At 39.8% G+C, this 27,077-nt stretch overlaps 1 protein-coding gene across 5 annotated transcripts in view; it reads left to right on the top strand.

The window, feature by feature from the left end:
- ARID5B (AT-rich interaction domain 5B) overlaps nt 1–27,077 on the top strand; it is a 113,121-nt gene that overhangs the window by 45,092 nt on the left and 40,952 nt on the right. For all 5 annotated transcript variants that reach the window (XM_079312722.1, XM_079312720.1, XM_079312723.1 and 2 more), the window contains one exon: nt 495–725. In XM_079312722.1, the coding sequence (XP_079168848.1) occupies nt 495–725 (231 nt within the window). The remainder of the gene's footprint in view (nt 1–494; nt 726–27,077) is intronic.

Genomic DNA, 27,077 nt, shown 5'->3' with positions numbered 1-27,077 from the left:
GCCCAGAGGTGCTTTTGGTAGTTGCCAGTGTCAGGTACTTCCAAGGAGAGGTGTATGCTGTATGCTCTGAGGCTTGTATATTATTATTTTTAAAAGATGTTAGCTGTTATAAACATGAGTGCAGTAAAGCTGTATGGGGAACTTATTAAAAATTACATATAATATTTGTTGAAGCAGCCAAAAAGTTTGGAGAACACTTCGATTCAGGCCCTTGGCCACCTTCTCCACAGCAGTGTTTTCTTGCTCATCCAGGTAGTCATTTGTGATGAAGTATGGAAAAACAGAACAGAAAGGAAGAAGATAATGTTTTTAATAAACTTTCTTTAAATTTCTGGTTTTAACCTTTCTTTCCAGACCCACTGTGCTGTAAAATTTAGGTCTTGAGAAAAGATGAATTTATTTCAGAAAAAATGAATTTTTCTGAATTACTTGAGTTACAACTCTTGTTTTGTGTTTTTGTGATATAGTAAAAATATTTTTTTCTGTTCTTCCAGGTGAGGATGACGAAGACTCAAACCTTTTGATTCTCAGCTACCCACAGTACTGTCGGTACCGTTCCATGTTAAAGCGCATTCAGGACAAGCCCTCTTCAATACTAACAGACCAGTTTGTTTTAGCCCTTGGAGGTATTGCAGTAACCAGCAAGAACCCCCAAATCTTCTATTGTCGGGATACATTTGATCATCCTACCCTAATAGAAAATGAAAGTATATGTGATGAGTTTGGTAAGTCCCATTACAGCTATTTTCTTTTTCTCACAAGTAAAGACATTTTGCTTCTTTTAAGTGTCTACTGATTTCCAAAGAAAGGATGTGATTCTTTTGAAGTGAACCAATGCTGTTTATGATTTAAATGTTCGATACCAAGTGTGCTCTTTCTTCTCTTAAGACTGAGGGCTTCTGGCCACTGGTGATCTCAGTATTGCAACTTGAGTTCACAATCAAAGATAATGTTACTCGAGTAGAGTGCAGCACAGTGACTTGGTGTGAGTGAAACGATGCCTTGCCTAGGTTTGATGTTCATCTACCTTAACCATTCGCCTGTCTTCAGAAGCTTTATGGTGTGTGTTAGTTTTTTGAAGTCATTGTTGGTGCAATAGGCTAAAAAAGGCAGAATAGGAGAGAGTCCTGGCACACTCTGTTGCTGTTGCAGAGCACTCATCAGCAGTGCTCCCAGGGCCCTTACCTGTGTCAGATGTAGCTGGTGTCTTTCTGGTCATCTTGGAATGTGGGCATGTTCAGCATGGGCTTTGCCACTGCTAGGAGATTGATTTTGTGAGTGCAGAGGTACTTCTGGGAGGTGACCACTTAATTCAAAAGGCATAGGGAATGCTCCACAGCTCTAAAGGAGTACACAGCCCCTTACAGCTGGGAGAAAGGACTGTGAGATTTGACACCTGATAGCAACCAGGTGATTTCACACAGGGTTTTTTTGTGTCAGATCATCCCAATGACAGCAGATGTGCTTTGAATATGTGGCAGAATGCATGCTGTGTAGACACCCAGTAATGGGTCCTGTATAGTTTCTTTAGCAGTGTACAGAATTAAATTTTATCCCCTGTATCACCGGATGGATGGGTTCTGTGGCTAATGTTTGCAAAGTCTGCGTGGTGTGAGTACACCTTTGCTTCCAAGACTCCCACATCTCTGCAAGGAGGCTCCTATTGTCTCTTAAAAAAAATTCTGCTGGTGCCCTTAAACATTTAATAGTGAGAGTGAGAGGGAATGTTTCTGATGAGTCATCTACCTGTTTTTCTGAACTTGAACACACTGGCTTTGAGCTTGGTGCCCAGCTCAGGCATTGTTGTGTCAACAGAGAAATCCTGACTCCTCTGGTGGCATTGGGGCATTTTGTAAGGTATGTGCTCCTCTGCTGCTCTGCCACTCCATTCCCAAAAGGCAGACGAGCTCCTTCCTCATGTGGTGTTGTCACTGGAGCACACGACTGCTGGGATTGGTTTTAGTTTTGTGCTGTCAAGATTTTTCAGAATCAGGCCCAAACTGCTCACATTCACACAAAACATTACAAGATTTGAATGAACCATGAATAAAAGTGCTGGTTGCTCTTAGGGTGTGGGGGTGGTGAAAAAAAATTAATTAAATACCCTGCAAGTTTGGTCCAATGACGCAATAGTATCGTGTTGGTTTTTATTTACTCTCAGCTCAAGCTCAGAATATAAAGTTCAGTTGTAATTGACTCTCCTTTTTATGTGGGAAAGGTTATTTTAGGCTTGAAGGCATTTGATGAGCCTACCATCTGCTTTCTGTGGAGTATTTTACTCAGGGTCATTCCTTGATTACAGGTTTGTTGAAATAGTTGGATCCATAATGCAAGTGTATCATGGAATATTAGTAATAGATGAATCAAAGAGATGTGGAGTGATGCAGAAACTACACTTAGTGAACCATAGCAAGTGCTTTGTTCAGCCTCTGAAAGCAAGCTATGCCATTCTCTTGACCTTTGTGAGGCAATTATCTCATTATCAACCAGAGCCACAGAAATCATAGCCATAGAAATTAAGAATGTATATTTAAAATTTAGTTTGGTTTAAGAAGCAGATTTTTTAAAATCCCTATTAAAAAAACAAGCCACAAAAATTCCTCCAAAAACACTGTTTAAAAGTATTTATTATGAAAATAATAATGTTAAACTTGTGAGCCCTACTGTTTTAAGAAGGAAAAACTGGCCAGTATGTGGTTCCATATCTATTGCAAAATGTATGGTGTCAATTATGCTACCTTTATTGAAGACAACAGGCAAAGTACTAGATTATCTTTTTCTTTGCTGGCAGGATAATAAAATGTACAACGCTTCATTATACAAACAGTTTACATTGATACCATGTAGATTGATGTCACATGTGGAAAGTGATGACTGCTAAGGCTAAACAGAGGCAGGGTGGTACAGTAGATAAATAGATTACTCTAAGGCACTGGTATTTATCAGTCAAATCTGAGGGGATACCAGATTGCAAAAACAGTGACTAAAATTCTGAAAATGTGTCTGTAGGGAGATCTAGACTCATTTAATTTGAAAGTTTTGTCTCTGTCTTACCTTGCAAATGAAATGTGCATAAAGAGCGCATTTCAAGTAAGAAATTTGAAGGTAAGAGTGTGTATGTCACCATTTTTACCTGATACTCTCCTAACTCTAAAGCAAATACAGAATTTGGGAAGTACATTCCGCTGATATCTTTATGTAGGAAGCACTGGAGCACTGATTTCTGATGTGGATGCCAAGTTTTCTTCAGAAGCATTGCTTTTGAGGCAAGTCTTACACATTCTATGTGTGTTGGAGTACTTTGCAACAGATACAGCATGTCATAAATGACACACCAGAAACACCTTTACAAAGAACCCCTGACATGTAAGCTGTTTTCCTTGTTAGGCAGTTTTAATAGACCAAAATGTTTTTCCTGGAAATATTCTCTCTACTTTTATTACAAATTTAGAACAAAAAAAAAATTATTGACCTCTGACTTACACTCCTCGCCTATTTTTCCCCCTTGTAGGGTGTAACAAAAATAAATAAAGGAGGAAATGAGAATTAAGAATTAAGTTTAGCTGACAATAAATAATGTTGTTTCAGTGTGGGACTTTTTAAAGCAGAAGATGTACATAGGTGCTGTCTGTGAGCTCCCACAGGTACATCTGGAAGGGATGCAGCAAGGCTTTGGGCAGTTCTGTGAGGAAAGGCTGCTGTGAGTAGGAAGCCTCCTGCTCCCATTCTTGTTCATATAACTACTGATTAGTTAATCCAACTCTCTTGGAGGGTTCCCCTCCAGAATGCAGATAGGCTCAAAAGTTTGCTTCTGTTCAGAAAGCAGAAGATATAAACCATGCTTGAATGTCTTGATAGCCCAGGTTCCTGGCTATGACCACAGTCAAACTGCACACGTGTCCCTCATCTGAAATAAGAGCAATTACAGGTCCTCACCAGCATGAGGCAGGCCAGGTGGATAATGAAATGAACATGAGCAATGAAAACTAACAATTCATTTCTCTTCAACTCGAGACCTTTTTCAAAATCTTTTTCATTTATCAGCCTCTGGGGTTACTGTTACTGAATAACTCCTGTAAATGCATATCATTTACTGGCATCTGCTATGTGATCATACGTGCTGCAAGAGAGAAGGAATGAAAAAATTAGATTTGTAATAATTTTTATTATAGACCTAAGTGATCTAGCTGGAGGCAAAGCTGCCTGTGACTGTTCAGAAGGTGTATCTGAAGGTCACTGGTATAAATCAGTGTGCACTTGTTGCTAGAGCAGCACATGTCTGTTCTGTGTTTGCTTGTCCAAAAAGGGTGACTTCAGTTGCCAGGCTTGTGCCAGCTCCATGGCATGGAATGGCTTCCAGGCACATCAATGAGCCAGGATCCTTCTGTGATCCAGCTGTGGTCTGGGTCCTGGAGAGTTTCAGCTCCATCAGCTTCACCAGGTGAAAATTTCACACGGAAGGATATGCCATGGTGCTTTGCTAGATAAATGTTATAAATCCTGTCTGCTAAAGATGAATCCAAAGGCTGTCTTTCATTCCAATCATGGGCTTGCTTTTTTCTATAAACAGGAGTGTGAGAGAAGACTAAATACCTTATTTCTTCTCGATTTTTAAAGTCTGTTTGGTAGATTTTAAATCATTCTGGATTATTTTTACAGCATGCTGCATCCAGTATGCCATTGTCTGTTTGGTCCATGGACTGCTTGTAAACATGTGTTAACACCCAAAAAGTTTTGGGTTTGCATGTAAAAACCAATTGTTTTCTAAAATATTGCACACCAAAAAGTGAGAGAGCTACAACATACTGTGGTCTAAATACATTTTTTTCTCTAAAAAATTAACTATCTTCATTTGGCTCCTGGTATAGCTGAAATTTGGTCTTTGCTCTCAGTATGCACCTTAGTTTACAGAAATCTGTGAGTCAAAGATAAAATCAGTTGTTTAGGGGGGAAAAAAAAGCATAACAAAATAAAACCTTGGCAGGGAAGGAGTCTTTAAAACAAACAAACAAAAAAAAAAAGAAGACGGAAGAATGTTTTCAGTCTAAATGAAATACAGTTTTCCTGTTGGTGACTTACTTTATTTGTGTGAGTCAAAGAGTCAGAGTTGACTTTTTTTTTAAAGCTAGCTCCAGTACAAAAATTGTGCTTGGGCTGACTGGGTGTTTTTTAGAAGTTTTTCAGGTGATGTAAAATAATCAGTATTATTGCTGTTGTCTCTTTTGGCTAACTTGCAGGATAATTTATATCAGTGAAATTCAGAAAAACCTGAAGTTTCCAGATGATTCAGGCTTCTTTGTTTTAATACAGATGTGATATTAGAGTGGAATTGGTGTTAGTGTTCCTCTGCAAAGACTGGAATGTTTAAAACATTTAGAATTGCATAGGAGAAGTGTGGAGATATTTTATTAACATGGATACTGGGAACTCCTTAGATGGAGCTTTAGGGTAGCATCTCCAACAGTCTGAAAAATATGCAAATTTTTTTTCCAAGTTCTTGGGCTGGGTTGCCTTAGCTAAATATTTCAGATTTTAGGTCTCTCAAAACAAAAACAGGACATAGCTGGAGGGGAAGTAGTGATTAATGCATAATAGTGCTATATACAATATAGATAAATGTACATTTCCTGCTCCCTCCCTCCCCACCTCTGCAAACACAAGCTTTTAGCTTGAGAGAGTGAATTTGGAAATGTTCTGGATTCTGGTCAGATTTCTTTCTTATTTTGTTAATTCAACTGTCGAGCAAGATATTAACGATCCCCAGATGTTGTTTATAATAATCGACTCTTCAGTTGTGAAAAAATATTTGGAGGGTTTTTTTAAACAATTGATATTTTCTAGTGTGCTCTGCAGCATTTGAATAAAATGTCTGAAGGCAGAGCTGTTTATGTGCCCAACATAATTGCTTCTGTTAAGTGATTTCTTCATTCTTAATGTTTTTAGCTCTACTTGCTTTACTCCCATGCATCTAAAAATAAATATTTGCAAGTTTTGCATTCTGTCACTCGTTGAAATGCATAAAATATTTGTATACTCAAAGCAAAAAGGCACTGATAAGGGGTCACATTCTGCCTTCTTTAGTGGTGTAAATCCAGGATAACTCAATGCACTTCTGTGACTGTTACTCGAGATTTTCACTAGTCAACCAAAGACAGAATCTCACCCAATGTGAACAAAAAGCTACTAAGTGAACATAAAGTAATGTGTAGTAAAGTAAGATAAAATACCTTCCTGTCTGCAAGAACTTCACTGGAAACAAATGCAACACATAGTGTGTGTTTTGTCATCTGTTACACACACATCTACTTTACTGGTGTCCATTCAATAAATTATTGTAGATGTACATTACTAATTCCTTCTATGTAAGATTTCCCCTCAATGGCTGGTTTTACAGTTCAGCTATCAAAATAATGTTTTTTGATCAGAGCAAAAGGTAAGCCAGGCTGTGCTCATCATATTTGTGAGCCAGGTCCATCACAGGTGGTCTTATTTCTGAAGCTACCTCTTTTGCCTCATTTTCCTTCATTAGTGCACCTTTGACTCCTGGTTTCCATGCTTCCCTTGGAATACCAGGGCTGCTCAGACTCTGGAGCTGTGTCTCAGCACCCTGGGCCCTCTGGCAGCCCAAGCTTTGTGAGCAGCATCCCTGAGGTTGGGCCACAACAGTGGCAGTGAGCAAGGGAAGGGCCCCCATTCCCATGCAGTGGAAAAGTGTGTCAGAATATGTTCACATTCTTTTGATTAAACCCACTCAAAAAAGACAACATTGTAATATTTTCCAATGACTGTTTATCATGAATTACGTCACCCTTCGTTTAAATTGCTATTATTTCTCCTTAATGCTTCTTGGTGCCTGCATAATTTACAGCATTGGCAGCTGTGGGACTATGAAATAACCTTTCACAACCATCATACAATAGTAAAGAACATGAAGTTTTTGTTGTTAATTATTATGGGACTCCTTTAACTTTTTTACAAAGTGACATAAAATGTTGTTGAGGTATTTATGGTTAAAGTTACTTTTACGTGGATCTATTTTGTTTCTGGCTAGTTCTTAACTAAAGCAGTCATTTGTGGTTATTATGCCTTGGGAAATATTATGTCAGAACTGGTTTAACAGTATTATTATGTATCACATGTCATATATTACATGTCAGCACTTGAGGCTGTCTTTCAATAAAAACAAATGTAATTTTAGCTAATGGTCTTTTAGGTATAGGCCATTTGTAAATTTACCTGAGTCCACTTGAAGGTATACTAAAAACCTTTGTTCTCCAAGAGCGCACTTGGGTAATTTCATTTTGGCTTGAGATGGAATTTCCAAAATGCTTATCATTATTTCAAGCAGAGGTTGCTGCCTCTAAAAAGCAAATAGTTTCCCAATACAGAGGTCAATGTACACATTTTAAGGAGCTGTGACTGTTACTCATTACTTTGTTTACTTTTTTTCCCCCTTTGGAGCTCACGCTTCCCAGGCTCCCCACTGGTCAGGCTGATGGGAGTATCCCAGGCAACTAAGCCACCTAATGATGATACTTCACTGTGCTGCTTAAATGAATAGCTTGTACCTTCTACGTAATCTGTGGGTGAAGGGGGACAGGATTCAGAGGTTGAAGGTGAATTTTAGGTTTCCTTGAAGTTGCATTTCAAATTTGGAAAATGCGAACTTACACAAAGTAAACTTTGAATCAATGTGTCATTCCCCTTGGTTCCAAATATTATGCATATTTTCCAGTACTTACTTATTTAAAGCAAGAAATGAAGCATATAGGGTGTGCCAAAAAGTTTACACAAAGAATAAAAACACATAAATGACTCATGAGAACTTTTTCTCGGTTGTTTTGTTTTGTTCCTAATGTGTAATTATTTAATTACTGGTAGGCAAAGAAAAATTTTTAAAAAAACCAGCACAATTTCTCTCTCTCACCCCCCTTTCCCCCCCAAATCTATGCTTTACCACCATAAAAAAAAAAAAAAAAAAACAAAAACATTAAAAAAAAAAAAAAAAAAAGCCTTTATTTGTCTCTAGTTACATTTTCCTCCATGGCATTGCTGGTTTTGGTGACTCTATTGTAAGAAACTGAAACTCTGCTGGGCAAAAAAATTCAATTTCTGTCCCCCCATAAATGATTGGACCAAAGAAGTGAAGATGCAAGCACGAAACTGAAAAAAAATGGTGAGGATTTTGTATGTTGCTAAGGTGAAATTTAATAAGGGGAACATAAAATGGAGCTAAACTTGCCTGGATGCCATGAGATTTTTTCATATTAGGCAGCATGCCCGATTTCCCTGGAAGTGAGTGAGCAATCTGAATTTAGAATTGTTTGGCAGGGGGAGGGGGGTGTTTCGTTCTCGTTTTCAATCGGAGGCATTTCACAAGCCGATTGCATGTGAAAGGGCAGTCTATCATTATGTAAGAATGTAACAAACTTTTCCCTTTAATGAATGAATATTAGGTATTTCAGATGCCCATAAAAGATGGTAAAAGAGAGAGACGGTGCTGACGTCGGAGAGATTTTAATAAAGATTGAAGTTAGTAGTGAAAAGGTCAAAGTGCCATTTGTTGAGCCCCTGCTTCTGGCATGGTTTCAAAGCTCTCAGTGCTGGCTGGGGGGCTGTGATGTGTGTTAATGAACAGTTGTGGCACTTAACTGAGATCATGGGTTGGTCACATGAATATATATAAAAGATATGAGTGAGCATTTTCCCCGTTTTTGCAGCAGTTTGGCTCTTGGAAGGATTGAACAATTAAAAGAAATGTTTGAAATGCTTGAACACCATATTAAGTCCCCTAGTCTGTAAGGAAAATGAGCTATGAATAATAGAATACTGCTCTAGTTAAATATAGTTATTCAGAATTGTTTTTAGCTACAGATGTTATGCCATTTTAGAAACTTAGACTAAATAATGTCAGATCTTGTTTGCTTTTTTAGTATGTTATTCATTTATTGGGAAATTCAAAATTTAAAACAGCTGGGAAAGGGTTTGGTGTTCACTAAGTAATCTTTAAAATGTGTACATTCCAGGCTTACTCTTACAGGGCTATTTGGAAATGACTGAATTGTATATTATAGTTATAAAGTTCTGTAAATATGCTCTACTATGTAGATGACAGGGAAATATGAAATGGGAAAATGAGATAATTTTGGAGCCAAATTTTGTGTATTACAGACTTGATAAAACAGCAAATGGCTTTCTCAATTTAAATAATTTGTAACTTTCTGGGAACGTTTTCATGGATGTTATGAACAGTATGTCTAAAATAGCAGCAGAAAATAATGTTCCTTCTCCTTTAATTCTCCCTTTGATGTTTATGTCAAAACGAAGGAGTTAATTTATCTAAGAGTTTCACTGCATGAGTTAGACTGTACAAAACCAATCATGTAGAAATAATAGACTACCACTGCAAGTGCTGTACTATTGCAGTTTTAATAGCTCTTCAGTTCTGCTCAACAATTAGTCCATACATTTTATAGCTGTGTATTTAAGAAACTGGCACACTCAGCAAAATCAAAGTAATTGGGAGGTGATGCAATGTGGAGAGAAATCAGAGTAAGAAAATTAATTGAAAAATAAAGTTTTGTTCAGGTTTGGAGTTGTTTTCTTTTAAATTTTTAAACACTGCAGTAGTAATAGCTGGTGGGCGAGACTTCTGCAGAATTTAAATTCCACGTGGCTGGGATTTTGTGAATTTGCTTTTAAATCAAATTGCAAAAGAGGCAAAATAAGTCATTAAAATTCTTTCTATAGTTTTCTGTCTCTGAAATCAAGTGAGGGTGTTGAGGGTGATCCAGAGTAGAGCTTTTTCTCTCTATTGACAACCATGCTGTTTAATTTCTCATTACCTGTCAGCATCTTTGTAAACCTGATCAAACACATCACAGGCAATTAGTTTTATAATTTACATAAATAGATTAAGAGACCTCAGCAATCCCTTTTTACATAGCCAGTGGATTCTGGTAGTTTCTTCCTAGGACTTTGTTTTTATGCATAAGTCCTGGAAGTGAAGGCAAATTTTAATAAAAGAAGTAGTGTGGATTTTTTTGTGTAGGGTTATTATTGGCAATTATGACTTTTTAGTGATACGTTTTTTAGTTGATATATTGTCCACAATGGGCCAAAGGTGAGTGAAGCAGTGGTAGTTTACATTTCACTGAAGTTTGGGCCTCAGTATTAGATGTAGGTGTATCTTGGTCTTTTAGTGATCTGGCAGGATTTCCATGTGCTTCTGGGCTGTTGTTTTGGTCTTAGTGCCATAAATTACTTGGGAGTAATGATAGATAACCAATTGAGTAGAGAGCAGACCTGATTCTTGGATTAATAAGCGGGGAATAGAGAGAAGAAATAGAGAGGTGTTGCTACTCCTACCTCTAATGCTAGAAGGAAATCATTATCAACCCCCTAAGAGCTAACATTTTTGGTTAGTCAGTCAAATGATGATAGCTTGCTGCAAAAAGAGTGGTACAGTTTCATGGAATAACTGCATTGCTAACACTGTAATGTATTATTCTGAACTACAGGCTTGTAGAGGAACATGGAAGAGCGGGAAGAGTTTTGTTAGAGAGGTTTTTCTCTGCTTTTATCTTTGTAGCTGATTCTGGTGCCTGTCCTCTGCATATTCAAAAAGCAGTTCATGGCACAGAAAACTTGCTTCTAAGTGAAAGACCAAAGAATGTCACTCCAGTTAGTGCACAGAGGCAAAGGGTAAGAAGGGGCCCAATCAGTCTGTTAGGACTTCTAGTAAGAGGAGACCTGTGGCAGTAGATCTCTAATTTAGTAAACAGACACATAGCAAGACCCCATGCTTCAAAGTCGAAGCACATAAATGAATGCTGAAACTAAGGCACCATTACGTAGCAGCGAGGGGTAATTAACCATGGTAACAACTTAGCTAAGAGTAGCATAGATTCTTTATTACTTTAATCCTTTAAATCAAGACTGCTTTTCAAAAGACAGGACCCTTACTGGAGAAAGAGATACTGTCTTCATCAAGTAGCCGCTCAGCTGTATGGCAGTATTGGCAAAAGATAAACAATGTGGTAATATCCTCCTAATTCCTTCTGACCTTAAAAGCTGTAACTTTATTCATATATGTAATTTATAGCATCCAGGCCAGTAAATGCTAGACTGTGCTGGATCTTGTGTCCATTATACAATAAAGTAAGCCTTCAAAAATTTTTGCTTGCTCTTTTAATTAGACAAGACAGAGTTTTGTATCTGTTCTGTGGACAGGAGAATGAGGAACAGGATTATGGAGGAAATACGGCATGTTAGGAGCTAAACATCAGTGTGTTCACTGATCCATGCTGGTGGCTGGATGGCCTGTGTTCTGTTGATTTGTCCTCCTTAGCATCTCCATCCACCGTGAGCAGTTGCCTGCCTCAGCACTGACCGGGCAGTGTGTTCCTCTGCTCTGGGCTCTGAACAATCCCTGCCCTGTTGTCTCTTCAGGAGATCAGCTCAGGGAGAATTTTAGGTCCCTTTTAGGCCACTTTTAGTAACTTCTGCAAAGGACTGTCTCTGCAGATGAAGAGTGGAAAACGTAACTCAGTAGCATGTTGTTTAAATGTGTGACAATACACTGCAAGATCATCTGCTGATTTACAGTATCTACTTCATGAGTCTTACCCGATGGGTCTTTCAGAGACATCTCTGATCACCTTAATTTTGTAATAGCTTTAAAAAGATGTTAACCAAAAAGAAGATGTTGGAAACAAGTGGATAGTAAAGAGAATGAATTCATTTGAAATCAGCAGTTTCAAGTCACAGAAAGGGTAAAAGAGTATGTGAAAACGCTAATGGTGATCATCCTGCTAACATAAGTGATATTCACAGGCACTGCTGCTGCTTCAACAGAGAGGTAGGGTGCGATCTTTCAGCTCTGTCATCACCCTCCTGTGTTTCACTCTGGATTTGCAATTGTAGTGGAAGTTGAACTCCCAGTGAAAAACAGCTGTTTGCTGTGGGGTGACATGTTTACTTTAAGTAGGTGTTGATGATTCTACTTCTCACTTCCCTGATTAAATAAGTCCCTTCACCTTCAAGTCTTACAAACCTCAGCTGAACTTTGCTGAGCTGAATCTGTGTCCCATTACAAACTTTCACAGAGGTAGAACACAAGTTTGAAAAATAGAAAAGGCTGTTCCCAGGGTCTTGAGCAGCTCCTAGCTCAGAATACCATGCTTAAAATTAGCAGTAGAGTTGCCCTCATTCTTTTATAGCATCCCGATTTTGCAATGAACCATAATCGTTGTACTCATTTGCCAAAAAATGATGGCTCTTCAGGGGGTTTTTGGTGCTGGTTATTTTGAAAGGTAGCCTGTGATTAAGATGAATACGTGTATGTTGTGAATGTTTAATTATGGTAGAAATGGGATTTTTATAAAACACCCTCCCCCCCTTAAAAATTACCTAGCTGCAAATCCTTGCGGTTACTTAGTTTAGAAGTTTAAGTCAGTTAATGGAACTGTGTTTTCTGTCTTTAGAGCTTGATCATGATATTGGAATGTGTTTTGGGGGGGGGGAGAAAAAAAAACCTATAAAATTAAATCCACATTTATGGGTAAGAAGCATAGAGCACTTAGGATCAGCAGTGAGACTGCAGCATCTCTTTGAAGTGTAGCAAAGAGAAATACTTGCTGGTGCCATGTTAGGTTTAGAGGGTACTGAATTGATACACACCTTACCTTCTAACACTGTAACAGCAGCTGGACCCAACACACATAATTTCATGGAAATGTGGACTGTGATATCCCAATGAAAGGAGTCAGAAGATAAAACTAGATCTGAAGCACTTAATTTAAAATAAAACTTAATTATGAAGTCAGGTCTGCTAAGATTCTGCTTTTGTGCTGCACTAGATGAGAGTAATCTGAGTGACTCATCTGGCCTCTGACATACTGCAGCCTTTAACATTCCCAGCCACGAGTGTTGCCCTTCATAAAAGAAATATCCTATTTTTGGTATGGCAGTGTCCTCAGTTTTAGAGAATTTTCCTCTTTTAAAGTGCTCATACAATTAATGCCTCATGCATGTATTCAACAATAGTTGCCTAGCAACCATCAGAAATATTCGGGAGAGCAAAGGAAGCCAAGATGAGTGAGCAGTAACATCAGCTCCCATTTCAGGTGAGCTGGAGAAGGCATGAGGGCTGTCCTGGCTGGGTGTAAGCATGCAGATCCATGAAAATCAGACAGTCCCAGAGTAGCAAATAGCAGCTTCAATTGGCACATCAGTCAAAGGCAGAGATGAGGTGGGAAATGCAGCCAGAAGCAGCTGCAGGAGCCTGCAGTAGGATGGACTTTTGTAGTTTCAGAAGCCTAGACCAAAGCAAGGTAACAATGGTTAAATGGATTGCAGAAAGTCAACAAACACTCCTTAGTGGCTGAAGAGAGTTTTGCTATCTTGTCTTGCATTGCTGCAGTTAGAGAATGGGGGAGGTTCCTGCTCCTTTTGATACGAGCATTTGGCCATGGGTCTAAGCTCCAGGAAAACCCCTTGGTAGGACTTGGCTCCATCCCTTCTCTTGCACCGCCCCTGGTTCCCACTTTGCTGCATTTTTATTCTGGTGTAACTTACACCTCACACAAAGTTGTCTCATTCTACTGAGTCAAGTCCTTCATGCCTTTTTTTAGCACTTGAAGATGCCATTTAAATGAAATAGATACCTTTTCTACAGTAACAGCCCACAGATACTGTATGTCTGCTTGGATTTTGGTCTTTCCCCTTCTTTTTCCCTTTTTTTTTTTTTTTTTTTTTTTTTTTAAATTTTTAATCAGAAAGGTTGAATTTAAATGCTTGGTCTAGAATTGGAAGGATTGAGTTTTATCATGGGTTGACATTCTCTCCAGGCCAGCACTGTCACAGTTGGTGCTAGTGTGGCCATGTCCTGTACCCATCCCTTTATCTGGATGAGTTTTTGGTGCTGTTCCACAGTCTCCCCAGTGGTTGCACCATTGCAGCAGCTTGGGGAACACAATGCTCACTGTTCAAGCACATTTGAGGTGAGAGTTTTAACCTGTATAAATATTTCCAGTTGCTTTCATTAGACACATTAAAATTAAAAAACCTGTTAGTGTTACTCAGAACATTTTTGCCTCCCTGCCCAGTTTGAAGAAAGTTATGAAATTCTGACATTTTCTTGTTAGCTAGGAAAACCTGATTTATGATCATCTCTACTTCAAAGGTAAAGGTTAAGAACAAGATTAGGATCTTCTTCCCCTCATGTAAATCCACAGGAGTCAATTACTTTGAATTGACAGTGCTATGATTTAGATCAGAATCTGGCATTAAAGCTTTTTGGGGTTTGCTCTTCTACCCATCTGCTTCAGTGCCACTTGGTTGTGCCACCTCTTTTCTTTTGGTATGTGGTGGTGGTGGTGGTGGTATATGCATGTGGAAGTGCCTCAGGGGTCCCACATAAAACATTGCTTCACTAGCTGTAATGGGATTTTTTTAGATGAGATGTTAAAATGTTGAAATCAAAATATGTAGACGGTGGTCAGGAAGTGTCAGGCATACAGTGGTAATCAGAATGTGATTTTTGAGTTGGGGTATCACATGATTTAGCTGAAAAAATCCCTCATGTATCTTGGAGCTCTGAGGCTTTTAATCTTTTTTATTATAACAGGCATTTTATTTCTGGCCTTGATGGTTGATGAGATATCAAACTTAAAATATGCCATGATCCTATAGTCTGGTAGTGCTTTCTGGCACTGGTCAGTGACTAAATATAGCCAGTTTTGAACTGCTGTGTTAAACCTGGAAATAATGTTGAGCAGAAAATTCTCAGACAATTCCATAGACAAATGTGGAATATGAAATGACTTTTCTGGATTGCATCTCGCTTGTAGTGTATATGTTTTTGTGCCCTGTGTCTCTCATCCCCAAGTTTTCCAACTGCTATCCTATGAATGTTTTGTGGTACAGCTAAATCTTAACTAAGGCATCTCAGTGGTTCATGTTGGTTCACGCTAAAGCAAAAAATAACATGGTTTTTAAACCCCAGCTATTTCATGCATTCCTTTTGGCTTTGTAAACCATTTTGCTTTGTTTTTACAAAAAGAAACTGTCTTTTAAAAAAACCCTGCATTTCCAAAAATCACTGATTGTCTTCCAGTGAGCATAATCCAGAAACATGCAGATTCTTGCATTGTATTATGGGATATAATACAATGCAAGAATGAGGGGTATTCAGCTGTCACGCATAATGTGGAGGTGATAGGGGAGGAAAGGAACGTTTTAGAAAGGATTTTTTCATTTGTTTGGGGTTGTAAAATTATTTGTTTGCATATATTTGTCTCCTTTTTCTTTCGTTTATCTTTTATTTTCTTTGTTGTTGTTGTTGTTGTTCGGGTTTTTTGGTTTTGGCTAGGTTTCTTTGTTTTTTTAATTTTGAACTTCTACCGGGCGGCGTTTCATTTCAAGATGGTGTGTTTGCTAGAAACATAATCAAATGTAATGTCTTCCACAACCTCTTCATATGCATGACTGCATAAAGCTTGTATAACTGTTTATTATTATAAAATTAGTATAGGATAGCATAGAGCAAACGGGGCCCCTGGCTAGATGAACTAGACAATGAATAGTTATATAAGGTTTTGAGGCACATGTCCTAGAACACAAGCGCCCTGTATTTTCTTCTCAATTGTCTGCTGTTTGTTAATGTTTCCCTTTCAACGTGATTGCATCTCAATTTAATAGCACTTGCCATTTCAGGGTTTACTGTGCCAGCGCTTGCATAGTTACATCCCCTCTGTGCTGCAAAGCCTGCATGTATATTAAAACTGAACCAGGCATGGCTGGCTAATGGGTACTTTGAGAGATATGCACTTATAGAATTAAGTGATGTATGTAATTGTTAATTTTGTGTTAACAAGTTTGAAAAATGTGTTTCACCAATAATTGTAATGCTCCATTCTGTGCAAAGTGTGACATTTTAATTCTCGTTGAACCGTTTCCTACCTCTGCTCTGTGTTTTCATGGCAGGGTATTATTTTGCAATCAAGATAAAAGCATTATTTATTAAAGTTCTAAAATATTACATTGCTGGAAGTTGTAAGCTGCAAATCAATCTTCTCTTTCATAAAAGCATTTCATTGATTTTATTTTTTTAATTAGCCGGTTGAATTTAAACTTAAGTTCCGTATTATGTATTGCATATATTCCAGAAGCAGAGAAATGTTTTAGTGAAGACTTGATGATGTTTTAAAGGCAGCATTGTACCTGTCACAGCACTGTGGGAAAGGCTTGCATTTGGCTTATGCAGCTTTGGGACTGTCAGATCCCAGCCTGCTGCATTTTTTGGCACAGGGAGCCCGTTGACTTGGGCTGTGGGAAACCTACATTCAGCACTATCGGTCCTTGTGTCTTTCTTTGTGCCTCCAAAGGAATTTCTGTTAGAGACTTCACTTGGGAGTCAATTAAAACTCCTTCATGCTTTCAGTGGTGTGGGACAGCCTTTCCATGATGAGAGAGTGCTCCGTAGCATCTAGCTGCAGTAGCCCAGGTGTCTCTTGGAGACGCTTTCACCTGCCTTGGGAGTGCTGGATTTAACTGCTTTCTGTATGTAATCCAAACAGTCCATAAGTACAGATCCCCTTGGTACCTCTTGCTTCAGTCCTCCTATTCTTCAGCTCCTCACCTTTGCCCCCTCTTGCCGCACGTTCCCATCCCCATCCCGGTTCCTTTTGCCATGCCAGGGCTTCTTCTCCCTTGCCAGCCCTTGGTGGTTCATTCGTGTCATTGCACATGTGAGACCGAACCCTGCCTATTATTCCCTTTTGCAGTGATTAAATGAATTCTTCCAACCCTGATAGGCCTAACTATGAAGCTGCACAAAGCAAGGCTCACGTTTTTCTTCCAGTTAGCAGGCACTTACTTCATTTGGCCCTTCTCTGTCATCCCATCAGTGTAGTCTGACGTTGTGCAGACTCACTGGTTGGCAGCAGGGAGGAAAAGCAGTGGAGAAGGGGAGACCATCGCCGTCTTCTGGGGAGTTCAGGAGGGGCTGTGGCTAGGATTTGACTTCCCAGTGAAGTCAGTTTTTTCTTACTTGCCGGTAAGATAAGGAAAGGGCAGGGTGGGATGAGCACAATAGGCTCAAAACACAATAAAAATAGCAGAGGAAACAAGCAGTTTGTGCCTAATTTGAAACCAACAGATCTCCATGGTGATTGCAACAAATCCGCTAAGTTTGACTGTTTAGTGAAGACAAAAGGTTAGAAATAGGAGTTCACCAGCTGTGCTGGACTGTTTGAATGAACATTGGTGTAGGAGTGTTAAAACCTTCTCAATAACTGAGTGGCTGTGTGTGTGAAGCTGCTAGGGGAATTCTGGGAATAACCTCATTGAAAATCCAGAGGATGCAAGTGTCTTCCTTCATAATGCATCTTCAGAAAAATCAGCTTCTACAAATTTCCTGAAATTTTTGCTTTCAGCAGTGCTCTTGTGTGGAGAAGAGTCCATAGCAGTGTGGCTTCAGACAAAAATAACATGCCTTCAGAAAGCAGGCAGTAAGCTTGTAACCTCAGATAAATAATAGGATTTGAAAATCCAGAAGAGGTGATGATCTGTCTTGGTGCTTGTTTATCTGTTTAAAATTAGATATGTAGGTTTGGCCACTCATGTCACTTTGTCAGATTTCCTGAACAAAGTAGCTTTGGGTCATGGCTGATGGGGAAGCTTCTGAGAAAAACTTAATTCTGTCAGAAGGAAGAGTGAGTGGATCAAACTCTTTATTGGAAATAAGGATGAGGATTCCTGTACAACGTCAGAGACCTTCCAGATGCTGTCAGAAGGAGGGGACTCATCAGGATTTGTCAATAAAATTCTAGCTGTGTATTTCATGAAGTAAGGAAAATAAGTTTTTGAGCTTTCTGAGGTTACCACAGTCTTCCAGCAGCTTAAGTCAGTAGAGCACATCATCAAGTATTGTGCAAAACTATATAAAGGTGGTGCCCAAGAGACCAGTCTGCAAACAAAGGGGGCAGTGGCTTGCCAGGGGTTCTACTCTCCCTGAGAGATGGGTCTGGAAGCAGGTTATCCCTGACATGGCTGGGTGGTGCTGGGACTGTACTACCCCCTTTATTATTTTCATGGCAATTTCAGTATTTTGGGGCTCTAGCTTAAGTTGAAGCTGAGACACAACCTTCCTCTGAAAAGTGGAAGTGTACTCTGTAAAGTGCTGTGGCAGCACATGTGGCTGGAACCATTGGGTCAGGGTATCTTCACAGGTCCTGCCACCTCCTTGCCTTGATGCACAGTGTCACCTCTTCACAGTGTCACAGCATTGCTGGCTGCTGATGGAAAAAACCTCCTCTTACCAATTGGGGCAACACTTTGGAGTGGGATAGCGGGAGAAATGGAAAGCGCTGTTATGGCAATAGAGAAAGGTGGAGCCTTACAAATATCTGCTTATGCAAATAGAATAATTTGTCTTCTGAAATGTTCATTTCACCTTTCCCCTGATTATATTTTCTGATTTGCCATATGTACTTCTTGTGAAATTTCAGTCTTGTCAAATTAAGAAGAAAAGGCGTTATAATTAACTTAGGATATATGCCAAGTAAAGCAATGTTTGTCATTTTTGCTGTGTAATCAGTCAATAATATTACAGGTGGCCTGTAAGTTTAAAAAAAAAGAACAAAAGTCTAAACTGTTTTTGTAACCTTATATCTATCAAAGGTATTTGTTTGGTGAGAAGGCATTGAGAAAGAAAAGAATTTTAAAATTGCACAATTACAGTTAAAAAAACAGAGCAGGCAACGTCATGTGTTTCTGAAGAGCACACTGTTTAATTTTATAGTAACAGTATTTTAAGAATGCTGACAGTACACAGTAAGGCAGTGAATAATTCTTATTGCAAAACCCTGATGGTTTGCTAGTTTCAAAATGTTAAAACTTAGTCAGCCCTGGATTTCTCTAAGGAAGAACAGGACATTTGCGGGGAGGGAATGGCCAGTTGAAGCAGTTATAATAAAGTAGCATTCAAATAAAATAAAGGTTTGGTATCCTTACTTAGAATAGACTGGAAAATGCATTTGTTTTCATGTACTTTTTTTTGTTGGTGGTGGTGGTTTTTTTTGGGTTTTTTTTATGATGTGCCTGATTGACGTGTTTTAATACTGGTGTTATTTACATTTCAGGGTTGGGACTCTATTATGCAGGAAATTGTCCAAACCCCTCAGCTGTATTTTAAATAGAATTTTTTTTTTTAAATTAAGTGATTGTGCAGACTTAATTTAGTAATCTGTTATTAAATCTATAGTTTCAGGCTGTATAAAGTCTTTATATAGAATGAAAATGGGCACATATGAAGATCTAGGCTATATATACACCTGGTTCTGTATATTAAATCTTTTACATATGTTTTCCATTTTCAGAAACAAATAAACTGCTGCTTTTGAAAACTCAGCTTCTCTTCCATATTAGGGAATTCTGCAAACTCCCCATGTTCCTTAGCTTCAGTATAATGCTAAATCAGTTTGTACATTAGTCTATTTTTAGTTATGAATGAACTTTATGGAGTGCAGCACACGGAGTGATTTCAGAGATTCTCACTCATAAAACCCTTGTGTCATGTGCCTCAATTACAGCTGTAAACATTATGCAAGCTCTGGGCTTCCTGGGCTCGAGCCTTGAAATTTCCAGGGGGAAAAACCATGCCCCCCCTCGCCCTTTAGTGCAAAATATTAGGCAAATAGTAAATCTGCCGGCGTGAAATCAGGTTGAATTGAGTGACCTTGGCTGTGGCAGCAGCGGGACACTAGAGGGCAACTGAGAGTTTTCTTTAAACCAGCCGAGCTGGAGATGGTTTTTATATCAACTGTTTAAACTCAGTGAGGATTTGTTTTCCTGTCTGCACATTTCACGTAAGTAACCTCGGAGTTTCCATGGGCAGCAGATAGTACTCCAGCTGAGGTTCTTGTGGGGGAAAATGCAGCGGGAGCGGGTCCGGAGCCGGCTTTTGCCCAAATAAGGCTTTTTTTGCAGACCCCATGTGTTAGATAATGATCAACTGACAGTCGGTCATGAGTTAATAATGTTGGATGCTGAAATATGCATACCATGTGGTATACAACAGTTCTGCGGGGAGAGACAAACACAGCTATAATTAGACATCTGAAACACAAGGAAGTGTGTAAATTGTTTAATATTCTTCCACTTAATTCACTCAGATAATTTCCTAAGAACCAGTATTGACTACGGAAGAATATTACACAACTGACTGCATATTTAGTTTAAACCCTGCCCTGCTCATATAAATTTATGGATACTGCTCAGTTTTATTTGGATTTTTTTGAGTGCTAGAGATTTGCTGGGGCTGAAATGCAGAGATGGATTCAATTTTGTTTGTGTTGATGTTTGGGATGATTACACAGAGTCCATGGGGTTTGCACTCATTTAAACTGGGCACATGATCTTAAAATCAGGACTTGAAAGCACAATTTTGGGGTGTTTTGGGACTTGCACAGATTCCCTAGCTGCTCGTACACAACCTGACAAAATCGCCAGAGTTCCACTTCTGTGTTTTACTGGTGGAAAAGTGCAGATCCCTTCCTGTGCTCAGCATCCCCTCTGCACCTCAGCAATAACACCCCATGTCAGGTGTATGCAGATCTCCTAGGGTGCCAAGGTTCCCAAACTTTCTGGAGAAACAGAGCCCTCTGAGCCCTTTGTTGACTCTGTGCACTGTGGTGGGGGGGAGCTGGCAAGCCAAGTGCTGCTAATGAAGTTGGTGGTAACCCAGAGAAGAGAATGAGCACAGGGTTTAGGCTGTGGCTGCTGCTCCTGCCTCCACCTAATGCCTTGTGTAGTCGTGGTGGCAGCTGAATGTAGGCATCAAAGAGGAGTGCTTACTCTGTAGTTTCTGCTTGTCACTTTACTGATATCTTCATGCAGGTTGATTATGCCTAACAAATTTTGATTACTTTGCAGTGCAATGATCAAGTGCAGAGGAAAAAAAAAAAGTAAAAGAAATTACAACATTCTTACACCAAAAAAATAATCTATATAATCAGTAACAAATTAGAAATGCAAGAGATTATTTAAATAATATATTTGTCATGTAGTGTACAACTTGATGATCGTTGCTTCCTACCTGGCATTGTTATTCCTGAAAGCAGAGTCTTGGAAACTGTCCATTTCATCTTTCAGGCCTGAATTTCTGCCTATTTATATTCGTGCACAATGTCCATCAGTCAATTAGCCCATCTTACCCATCTATCTACAATGGATATGACTGGTTACGTATCTGTTGTATTTCTGAGGTATGTAGGTCATGTCTCCATTGGGTACAGCTGACTCTGCTAGACAGCAATTACACCAATGCTGGCTTTTACTGGAGAGAGAAAAAGAAACATTGTTAGGAAAGCTGCCCTAAGATTTGCCTTCTATTTTCTACAGCCCTCTAATGGAAGGTCTACCTTGAGTGTTCTGATGAGTTTTGATCAGACAGGCTGACTTTCATGGGTTTGCTGTGCATTTTCACTTCTTGCTGCCATTGCTTTTGCCTTGGCTATTACATAATCTGTTAGAACCTGCTCGTTTGCTCACTTTCCTTTTTTTTTTTTTTTAATCCAGACTATTTTGAGAAATCAAACCTACACTTCTTGAGTGTTGCTCTGACCCTGTAGCAGGAACTGAAGTCCCTGTCTGCTGGGTGCAGCTTTCCAGGAGGTGACCTTTGGGGCTGGAAGTTTACTGCAGATTTCTGAGGGAAAAGGGAAATTTGATGAAGCCATGTCTGATCCTGTGATGCTGCCCAAGCACAGGTTGTTTCATCATGAGATAGGATGATTTCTTTTTTCAGGGCTTGCATGCTTCTTTCCCATTAGTGACAGAGAGAGCCATTCTGGCTTGGTTGTGTTCAATGCTTAACACAGGCTCAGCCTCAAAGATGTGAATAGCCACAATTAGGTCATCAAAGGTCTTTGCATGTTCCAGGTGTTTATGAGTTAGGCATGTAATTTGCTGAATCAAGTCTGCAGCTCTTCATGTTCCTTGTCCTGCATTGCTCAGTACTTCACTTTGTTTGATCCTATATTCATATAATTTCTCGCCAGAAGAACTACTGAGTCATCTATTCTGGTATGAACCCCAAGTAGTGGCTCATCAGCCAAAATTGCTGGCAGACTCTTTCATCCAGTTCACCACCTTTTTTCTAAGAGAGAAGGGAAACAGCTGTTTGAGCAAGGACCAGAGTCAGATAGCTGGACGCCTCGTCATGCAGCCAGCCAGGCTCTCCTGGCTGCAGCAGGGCTCAGCCCTTGCCTGAGCTGGGACACCCATCTCCAGTCTGATATCTCAACCCTCCAGACCCTCAAATCCATGTGTTCCTTCCTGCACTGTGCACACCAGCTTGTGTCTGGCTCAGGCTTTTCCCAAAGGCCTTGAGAAAGCTGGTTATACACATGCCTCAATATTCTGGCACCAGATCAGGTATGGGGACTGCAGTGCCTGGGCATGCCTGGTTATGCATCCTTGCTCCTGAGTACCAGCTTTTTCTGAACTTTGAGGCACTCCTCTTACCTAGTAAAGTCACTTCTCAGTCGTTTTTGCTCAAACCCAGCACAGCTTGAATTATTCAGACCTCCCTGAAGGCAGATATCCCATTGGCCAGTGATGGCATCTTCCTATCAGAGTATGTTGAATTTCCAGCGGGGATTGGCCTATGAACAGTCACTCTTGGCTTGATCAATGGGACCTGTAATCCCTGTTTGCAGGTTTCATGCTGGAGCTGTATTGAGGAGCATTGTGTTTTCCTGGTCTGTTTTCTTTCTGATTACTCATTTGTATGAGTCAGTCGTAGCATTGTGCCAGTCCTAGTGTCAGCATGAATGCAACTGTCAGTGGCTTTATATTTATTTCACTGATGAAAATTTGTAATACTTACAAGGTTAGGAGCAACCCCTACGGAATCCCACCAGAAATCTTTTCATTTAGTAGAAATTCCCAATTTATGCCTGCATTTAGCCTGTTCTTAATCCAATCTTAATTTTGAGTAAAATTATGTAATGCTTTTTTTAATCAAAGTATTATCTAATATTAAATCAGCTATCTTACTGAATGCAGGTAAGTTCGATGTGTGCAGCTAGTTAAAGTGTAAAATTAGGTGCTTTGTTTGGTTTTCTGTTTCTGTTGTTTTAAGATCTGGTTTCTGTAAAACCAAGTCAGCTGGCTGGCTTTAATTATATTCTTTTGCAAGCATATCATCTGGATTCTTTGCAAGTATGGAACAAATATTTACCAAACACCTCTGCCTCTTGTTGAATCATTAGTAATAATCCTGTCATCTATAGCCAATAATAAGCCTACACCAAATTTTTTTTGTTATTATTATTTTAATTTGCTCTAAGGTCTACTTGAATGTCACGTATTTGTCAAGCATAGATTTTTCTCTGAAGTTTTCAGCTTCCCATTTCAACTTACTGCACTTCATAATTTCCAACGGATGTATAGATTTGGTCCAAAAAAAAACCCAAAAAACAAAAACAAAAAAACTTTTTTCACCTTTTTTTTTTTTTCAAATTAACATTAGTCAGGAGGATGCAAAGAAGTCCAGAGCAAGGAAAAGTCTTAACAAACAGCCATGCTGATGAAGAAGAGAGCCCCATTGTGAGCCTTGTCTCCATCTTCCATGAAAAAAAGAAACATTCATTTCTTGGCAAAATTGGCCAATCTGATCTTTGCAGTGCCTGTAAATTTTCTGCTAAAAGCAATGCTAGTCTGAACTGTAATTCATGAAAAATAACTAGCATTTTTGCTTTCTTCAGAGATTGTCTGGTCAGGAGGGGGGTCAAAACAACAGTCTACAGCAAGTCATATGTCTCCACATTAATCCACACAAGGAAGTGTCTGTTTCACTTACTTCCAAATGGGGAATGTTTTCTTTAGGGAGGCAGTAAATTGATTTTCCCCACACGGAGCATGGGATATCTAATTTCCATAACAAAACTTTCAGAAATGACTACACAAGTCCGCTCTATCTCCATGTGGTTTTGAAAGCAGCATTATTCCTTAATGTTTCCTGCAAGGTTGTTCACTGCTGTGGTCTGGGTTTTCCAGGTCAACTGTGGAATGTTCAGTTGTAAAAAAAAAAAAGAATAAACAAGTGATTTCATTTAGAAAAAGTCCAGTAAAAATAATTTTGATATTCAAGTTGTTTTATGTCAGCTTGAGCATGAGGGGTGGGTTTGGGTGTGGTGTGGGTATGCAGAGAGAGGCTGTGTGACCTCCACAGCTTGGTGAGAGCTTGAGTTGTTGGTAGGTGCTCTTCATTGACTTCCACAGGTCTACTTAGGGTCCTGTTGAGACCTTCCCCAGATTGAATTGATACTGTTGTTTCCTAAATACAGGTCTGGGGTTTTTTTAGCATAGTCTGGTATTTTGCTTTATTTTCTCGGCACTTTAATTTCTAACCTTTCAATGCAATATTAGGTTATCTACAGCTTGCTTCCCTTCACCAGCTCAGCGTGCCTGGGCAATAAATGCCCCAAGCTCTCACTTTTGGACCCTGTTTCCAGGAGGCAAAAATTTTCAGGGGTGAAAGGAAAATAAATAAGATGTGAAGGCCCAAAGTCAAATGCAGAAAAGGGAATTAAGGGAAGGAGAAAAAATAAGGAGATGGTAGTTACAGGAAAATCAAGGAATCAGCTGGGACTCCACACAGTATGCAAGATTAACTAAGCTTTGAACAGCTTTTGAGACTTAAATACAGCAATATGCTTTGCAGAATGCCTGGAAGCCCCCTAGAGGGGTAAGTGTAAAAGCCATTAAACCTGGTAACTTTCTGTTCATTACTTTCTAAAAGGTGCAACATGTAACCAGCTCTTGAGCCAAGGGCTAGCTTTGCCAGGCTGCATTAGGGATGTCCTCAGCAGCCAGCTGTTTGCCACCTGCAAACAGGCATGGTCAGTTAATGGATTTTGTGGGACCATTTTTCTGGGACCATTCTTCTCACCTTGACTTTGATGGCCAGGCACCTCCATATGGCACCTCTGGCATCTGACACATCCTGCCATTTCCACCTGCCTCAAAGAGGAGATCTCCTAATCTGTTTTGTATGTCCAGATGGTTTTGCAGCTTAGAGCCAAGGATACTGGTATCACAGTTTTTGTGCATGTGTGTGAAAACCAGAAGACGTGAAGGACTAGCACAGTGAGGAACTATTCTGTGAGGGGACACTGTGTGCAAGGCATCCCTCAGGGAAGAGTGGCTGTGGATGCATTCAGCTGCCACTGCCTCACATCTCTTCTGAATCCAGTACCACTATTCATCCCCATTTATTCACTTCTTGCAACTTCCACTGCTCCACCTAAATCCTGGTTTGTGATTGCCTCTCTGGTACACTCCCAGCTCTACATTCAGAGCTCACCTGACTCTGTTAGCCCACCCTAAATGTAGACCCAGATCTTCTGCCGGCCCCTCTTTGTTGATGGCCGGGGGGATCTTTAGAAGCCCAGCTGACTTTTTTTTAATTGGTTTTTGCAGTTGGCAAATATGCTGTTGTTCTTCATCTTTCCACAGAAACATGGTCACAGAAAACAGCAGGCAGCCAGAAGAATCTGGTTGGCACTGTAAGTTCTAAGTCCATTAGCTAAGTACATTCCTCAGCAAAATATGGCAATGGCCTTCTTTCTTCTTTTCCTTTTTTTTTTCTTTTTTTCCTTCCTACTTTTGAAGTGTTTCTGAGAAACTGGGGTATAAGCAAGCCAGAATCAAAAATTGTATCAGGAAATAGCTACATAGGTCAGAGAGGCCTGGGAAGGCAAGAACTTTGATCATGGGCATTACAATTGCTTAGTTGTGCTCTAGAGTAAGAAACGTGGAGCTAGCAATTAAAAGATACATGCTTTAGGCATGAGTACAGTACTTGTTTACTTACACAGTTTGCTGAGCAGCCAGCAAGGTCCAAGGTTATTTTGGGCTCAACATGAGTAAGTGATCCAGGTATGACAAATGAGGTAATGCATTCCAGGCTCATTAAAAACTCCTGGCTACACGACTGATTTTGACAGAGTGCCAACATAGCTTGACCTCAGCTCTGTGTAGTACCCTATCCTTTTTAACACCCTCCCTATAACAACATATCTTTTGCATCAGCCAAAATATGTGAATATAGAGAACAATGTTATTGGGAGGGTTGAACTCGCTGGACTTCCAATGATAATCAGACTCATAAAAAAGGGGTAATTTTATAGCAAGTGACCTGCTAAATTCAGGTACCCCAAAACCACAGCCATTATTTCTTGACTTATTCATGTCCCTAGAAGTGGTTGTGTGTACACTGTACATGGCATTATTGGCATGGATGTAGCTCAGGTGAGGCTGACCTGACAACAGGGAGATGGTAAGCCCTGTGATCACTTCCCCATCCTGGACACATAGGAAAAGAAGGTGGCAGGTGGATGTGCTGTCTTGTTGTGGCATCCTTTTTCCATTGTAAGTAGTGTTAATGGTCACTTTGGCAGCTCCCACTTTGGGGTACTTCTCTTTCCCCTGTGTAGAACTTGCCTTTCTCGGGGTAAAACCAGAGCTGGGAGTTGTTCTAGGCAGTGAGGCTGGAAATGCTCCTTTTTCTCATGTCCTGCTGAGCAGGCAGTGTCTGTGAAAGTTGAACAACTGAGGATGGGAATGACTGGAGAACAGTAGCCACAACCTTATGAATTTTCTGAGTAGATGAGCAGGGTAGCTGTCTTCTCCCTCTCCTTGGGGCCTGTCCGAATCACATACAATATCCTGATGTTTGCGCAGACTGGTGAGAGTTCTGGAGGGGAAGATGTAATTTTTGAGCAGTGATGCTGTTTTTTGGCTTCATGAACAGAAAGAACTTCTGGCTTTGAGGAAACAGCTAGCTAGCCAGAGCAGCATTAGCCTTGAGCCACTCTCTTTTCTGTGTGGTTCTTTTGGTGGGTTAGAGCCTACTGCCGAGCTTAACAGCAATTCCTGGTCTTTATTTCTCTGCACAAATGCCTCTGAATTGTCCTTGTTGGATTACTGTAGTTTGTAGGCAGCCTGTACAAGAACAGGCTTTGGAAGCATCTTATTGGGATCTGTTCAGATTTGCCAGTTTACAT

This window comes from Erithacus rubecula (assembly GCF_903797595.1).
Source record: "Erithacus rubecula genome assembly, chromosome: 9".
In the NCBI taxonomy this organism is placed as follows: Eukaryota; Metazoa; Chordata; class Aves; order Passeriformes; family Muscicapidae; genus Erithacus; species Erithacus rubecula.
This window is presented reverse-complemented; position numbering and strand designations above follow the sequence as displayed.